Raw genomic sequence first — 6,177 nt, forward strand, 5'->3', positions numbered from 1 at the left:
TCTCTCCAGTGATAAAAGGCTGCCATATCCAGGTCTTCCTGGGAACTGCAGGCTGCTGAGCTGAGATTCCAGGAGGATCCCTGTGGTCTCTGCAGAGCTGGGGACGCTTTCACAAACTTCAGAGTATTCATTCCCGTTGGGCTTATATGGGAACTGGCAGTTGTCTCGTTATTGAGATGAAAACAAGTGTACTCATGTAGCAGCACTGCAACAAAGCAGGAAAGAGAGGTGGATCACTGCAGAGTGGTTCTAGGCAGCGAAGCACAGACTCCATGTAAACACACAAAGTTCCCACATGGCAGATTTGATGCTGCAAAATCTGTGTTCCAGTTGAGCCCAGCTCTATATCATTCTTAAAACATATTTTTTCTTTTTTTAATTTTCTTTTGTTTTTGTTTTTGTTTTTGTTTTTGCTTTTTTCTTTCTTTCTTTTTTCCCCCTTCCAAATCTTACTTTTTTTTTCCTCTGGGCTATCTGTGCAGCGTTTGGGTCACAGAGAAAAGCTCCTGGAACAGTCCCTTGTGTGTGTAGGAGTGGGCTGAGCAGGCATCAGCCATCAGCTCTGGAGCAGGGAGCTCCCCAGGAAGAAGCACCTGCCTCATTGCCTCATGCCATGTGATTACCTGGGAAATGCTTTTTAAATCCAGTTTAATCCCCTGGCTGTAATGCTTCCTCCTGCCCAGAACTTCTATCTTGTTCACTTTTTTTTCCCCTCACAGAGAGACTTGTAATGTGAAAATGTTATAAGATACCTTATTTCCATTTTGTCACACTTCATGTAATTAGCTTTTGGTTCAGAGTTGGTAAGTGATTATGGATAACTGTATTAGCTATTTATGTATCTTACTTTTTAGTGTGATTCAATGCATACAGCACCATAATATACCAGAGAAGTTAGTTTACTCTTTTGTCTGCTCTTTCTCTGATCCTGAATTCTAAAATGGTGAATGTTATAAATACCAATCTTTGGAAAAGTTTAATATAAGAATTACCTCTTGTATTATCCTAGTAATAGTAAGAAAAATATTTGCAGCTTGTCAGCCCAGCACAGGACAACTGTTGATACACTTCCAAGGTGAAATACTATTTCTGTTTTGAAAATAGTTTTCTACCTCCTTTTCTCCTGATCCAGGGAGAAGAAACTGAAAACAAGAGTTCAGGAGTTAGTGAGTGCTTTGGAGAGACTCACAAAGAGCAGTGAAATCAGACATCAGCAGTCTGCAGAATTTGTTAATGACCTTAAAAGGGCAAACAGGTAAAGGATCTACCTGCAGATGAACGCACTATTGGTTTATTTTCACTTGGTTCTTGCAAAACACGAATATTCCACTTACCTTAATGAGACAGGACCCTCACATTCCATCCATGTGTCAACACTCCAGGGTTATAGTTAGAGAAAGGGCAGGTATAAACCTCCCATGTAGGCCACTGACAACTACACAGTTAAGAACAGAAAGCAGGGAAGTAGGTTAATCTCAATTGAGTTACTACTAGTGATTGCACAGTGTAAAAAACAAACAAAAAAAAAACCTTATGAATCTGTTACTTAGTTTTTAACTGCTCCCTTTTTTTTGGCTCCAACCTCTTAATTAATAAACTGTCTTGGATAATCACACCTAAGTTCCGTTGCTCACTCAGGGCATTTTTGTTGTACTGTATTTGGATATGGTGGACTGCAGCTGCCCTCTGATTAATAATGTGATTTTCCTTAAATTGAATTTAAAAGCCTTTGTGGTGAGAAGCAGCACCCATCTCAAGCTTTCCAACCCAGTCAAGGTGGAGGCACAGAAGCTACTCAGCAGCTAGCAAATTAGCACAAGATGCCATCCTCTGAATGTAAATCTTACTTTTTAAAAATGAAAAATGCAAAATCAGTCCTTAACTTTCTAAGCAGATTCAGGCCATGCAGTGTTTTTAGAGATCACATCTGATGCTGCGGTTTGAGAGGTTATCAACAGCAACCTCCATCTGCCTCTTTGAACTGTGTTTACTTTTCTTTACCAGTTTACTGGAAAAGGTGTGTGCTTCCCCCAGGAAATACACAGACATTAGCATTGATCTGGGTTTGTATCAGAAGGGTTTGGATTTAATCCATTTTAAAGCACTGGTAAATTTTGGGAAGGGGATCGGTACCCAGCCTTTGAAGTTCCCTGAAGGTGGGATTTTGGGGTAGATTTTTTGTAGCACTTACTCTGAAACAAGCCTGTTTGAATTACTTGTATGCCTTGTGTTTTTAACAGCAACTTGGTAGCAGCTTATGAAAAAGCAAAGAAAAAGCATCAAAATAAGCTGAAGAAACTGGAATCACAAATGATGGCCATGGTGGAGAGACATGAAACCCAAGTAAGAATGCTCAAACAAAGAATAGCTTTACTGGAAGAAGAGAACTCCAGACCACACACCAATGAAACTTCACTTTAAGTGCATCTCTTTAAAGGATGCTTAGTGCCATTACAACTTTCTTTCTTTTGGAGGTTGACTTTTAGGTAGCTTCAAATATTAAAAGCTCTGATTGTCAATGCTGACAAACTTAAAAGCTCCTTCTCTGGGATCCCAGAGAGGTATCATGGGGATAATAAAAGTGTTAACCTTAAGGACTGTTTCATAATGTAAAATGGCAGTGCCTGAATTATCATGCTATAATTGTGTGCATTGTCTGTGTTGTTATGTCTGTATTCATACAGCTTATCTTCCATTTTATCAATGGCCCATGGATGACAGTGTCACACAGCAAAATAATTCATGTTAAGATGTTTTCATTTGGGTAGTTTGGGGATCATGTGGAAGTTTTCCCAGTCCCTGAGCTCTCTCTGACACAAGTCCATACTGTACCCTCATGACTCGCTGCTGTGGTTACACCACCAAACAGGCAGCTGCAGAGTGGGTGTGATGGTCTGGCTGGCTTTTTCTTTGTGCCCTGCTTGCAGTTCTGCTGCTCACAGTGTTGGTCAGGTGGGAAAACTTCTGTTGACTTGGGAAAAAACCAAGAAAGCATAGTTGCATCTCTGAGAACTATGATAAAAGTGTAATTCTTACATTGCATAAGAGGGCCAAAGGCTGTGGGTTTCACCATGCCACACAGTCTGTGCCAAGGGTGGGTAAGAAATTACAGAAGACCTCCTGGTATTTATATTGCATGGTGTTTGCAACTGTGCTGGAACTCACCCCCAGCTGGGGTGAGCTGGAAAGGTGGAAAAGTCTCTCCTCCAACCCGTGTCTCCAGAGAAAGACTCAGTAGTCTTCAGTCATCCGGTCTCAAGGTAGTTTATTGTATGTTATCTAAAAGATTTCTTCCTGAGCCGCTGTGGTCCGTTCAGCAGTCAGGCAAGGGCACACTCCGACGCCCAGGTGGCTGGTGCCCTCTTTTATATCCTACATTGCGTATTAGATGTTTACAGTTTCTCCCCAATGCCCATCACCTATACTGAACAGTGACTTTCTACCCTAAACCAATCTGTGAATGCCAACATAACCAAGATCATGGAGGTTAGGAAGAAGGAAAGAGGACAGGGCACACCCAAGTCCCTCCATCTTAGAACTTCTGACCCCCATGTACAAAACTCAGACCCCTCTGTACAAGGCCTAAAACCCCCCTGTACAGCACTCAAAAATTCTTCCTTTCACTTTGTGACTACTTCTACTATAATATCTAAACTTTTGTGATTTCTTGTTCTTCCTGCAAGGTTGGTAAATGGTTCCATAGGTCAGGTTGAAAGCCACAGGGGTTTCTGGCTGCGTTACAGGGTCTCAAATGCTTCTAACCTGGGCTCGGAACATCCAAGAGTGTCCAAGGGACATTCTGGGTTCCGACACAACTACTTCGTAGAAAAAGTTGTTTTTTCTTGCAGTATACACTATATCCAAGGTTTTCTTCAAGAAGCTGGGCCATTTTTGTCATGTGTGTTGTGCTTATTACAGCTTACTGTGATCAAGAGGTGGAATGTCTTCTTTTTATAAGTTTTTTGACCAAAAAAGGGTACTTAAGTAACGTACCTGTTTAATATTGAATACATAGGCACAAAATTATAGATGTGTAGATGTATGGATATCCAGCCACAAACCGAATGTGAATGGTGAAGTCTTACAGCTTTCTTAGGTTAGTTTTTGTTACTGCTAACATTCTCTTGTTTAAATCACCTATTACTGTATTACCAAACTGACTGAAGTGCAAATTTTGTCTTGTTAGGTTAATGAACATTAAGCAAATCATGGGGATCAGGTTGATTTCTGTAGGGGTCAAAATACAGGAGTCTGCCTTAGCACCTATTATATTCAGAATTCACTTTTTTTTTTTTTTTTTTTTTTTTTGACAGAGTACGTTAAAAAGCTTCATGTGTGTTTTAAAAAGCCAAGATATAGTCCCTTCACTGTGTTAGCCTGCTGCTGTGTTATGCCTCTGCTTTGCATTTTCCAGGCTGATTTTCAGTGAATCTGATTTCAGGAGATGATCATTGTTTTTGTTTTACATGTTGAGTTGCACCTCAAGTTTTTTACTAGTATATTTAGAATTATAATAACTTTTCTCATTTATTCCTCTCATTACTAGTTCTAAGGGAGTATTTTAGAGGACTCTTTTGCCTACTGTTGGGTTAGGTCAGACAACATAGTTGTGGGAATTTGTGTTTAGAATATGGCATTATTGTTAAGTCTTGGTTACATCTGGAAGTGTAGCAGTTGGTTTTCCATCTCTTACTTCTGTAGCTGCTGCTGTCTTCTGTCTTTAGAGTAGTAGAGTCATTCCTACTTCTCTGGAGTCTAGTACATCATCCACAAAGCCAGCATCCCATGTGGTTGATTGCAACAGCAAATTAAAATAACAGTGATTTCAAAATTTTTAGGTAGTGATGTTCTGGTTTTGATCAATCCTCTTTCTGAGAATAATTGCACTTCTTAATTTATAATGTCACTAGAAATTATTGCAAATGAGTTTCTTGAGGAAGGAGGCACATTGATTTCTTGTGTCTCTGTGGTTTTGCTTAGCAGCTTTCTAAGGTGTTTCCCCTTTTAGCCCAATTTTCTCACGCGCAGGAGGGTGAGGGTTTGCCATCGGCTTCAGTGGTAGCTGAGCACTTTTGTTTTGAAGAATCACAAAGGAAAGTATCCACCATGTGCTGTGGCAAAAATGCAGTTACACTTTTGTCTTTCAGCATCTGAAACACCCATGTGACTTGAGGTCACCTCAGAATGCGCATGTGAAATACCTTTCACTGGAGAGGACAGAAACCATACTGCACTGGGCTGCCTCTTAGGCTCATGTTTTCCCCCTGTTTAGATTAATGGAATTACAGAATGGTTTAGGTTGGAAACTACCCAAATAATCATCTTGTTACAATCCCTTTCTGTGGGCAGGGGCATATTCCACTGGACCAGGTTGCTCCAAGCCCCATCCAACCTGGCATTGAACATTCCAGGGATGGGGCAGCAACAACTCTTCTGGGCAACCTGGGCCAGTGGAAGATGTTGCCTCAGCACAGAAGAGTTTCTTCCATAAAAGAATTCAGATACTCTTACACAGAGGTATAAAAAGCTGCAGCCTCAGTGTTTTTTCCAGACCTGAGAATTTGGTGATTATTTCTCTACATTTAGCACAAATCTTCCATGCCAACTGTGCTCTAGAAGTGCATTAGAATAAATTATGAATCATCAGTAAATGTAAACCACTTCCCTTTTTTTCCCCGTAAGGGTTGTAGATGAAAAAGCAGCACCGGTACCATGCAGCCTCAGCAGTAGCCATAGCTTGCCAGTTGATTTATTTGCCTCAGCAAGCAACTACTACATCATTTGTTAGCTTAGTGAAAAGGATCAACTGGGAAGTGGTCACAGGTTTAATGTTACTGTGAAAACTGTTCATTAGTGATAATCAGCTTCAGCTCCAGTGTACCCCATTAAAATGGCACCAACCCTCACAAAAAATGCAAAAAAACCCTCAAACTCCTTTTATGCAACTCTGAAGTACCAGCACACCAGGAATACCTGAGCGTGCAACGCACGCGAGTTACAGCAACTTAACTCTATTAAAGCTTGTTGCAGAAATAATAAATTTGCAAAGCAAGAAAAAGAGGTGATTCTTGTCGACCTAAGTTAATTCATTAATTAATGATTGGACTTTTTTTGAGTTTTCTAAAGTCACCAGAGTGCATGAAACTTTGTATTTCACAGACTGCTCAGAAAAAAATC

At 40.4% G+C, this 6,177-nt stretch overlaps 1 protein-coding gene across 6 annotated transcripts in view; it reads left to right on the forward strand.

Moving 5' to 3' along the window:
* Positions 1-2,649, forward strand: part of MCC (MCC regulator of WNT signaling pathway) — a 180,902-nt gene extending 178,253 nt beyond the window's left edge. For all 6 annotated transcript variants that reach the window (XM_068176000.1, XM_068176001.1, XM_068176002.1 and 3 more), the window contains 2 exons: positions 1,133-1,255; positions 2,241-2,649. In XM_068176000.1, coding sequence (XP_068032101.1) covers positions 1,133-1,255; positions 2,241-2,421 — 304 coding nt within the window. In that variant the 3' untranslated portion in view covers positions 2,422-2,649. The remainder of the gene's footprint in view (positions 1-1,132; positions 1,256-2,240) is intronic.
* Positions 2,650-6,177: the final 3,528 nt, after the last annotated feature.

This window comes from Anomalospiza imberbis, chromosome Z (assembly GCF_031753505.1).
Source record: "Anomalospiza imberbis isolate Cuckoo-Finch-1a 21T00152 chromosome Z, ASM3175350v1, whole genome shotgun sequence".
Classification (NCBI taxonomy): Eukaryota; Metazoa; Chordata; class Aves; order Passeriformes; family Viduidae; genus Anomalospiza; species Anomalospiza imberbis.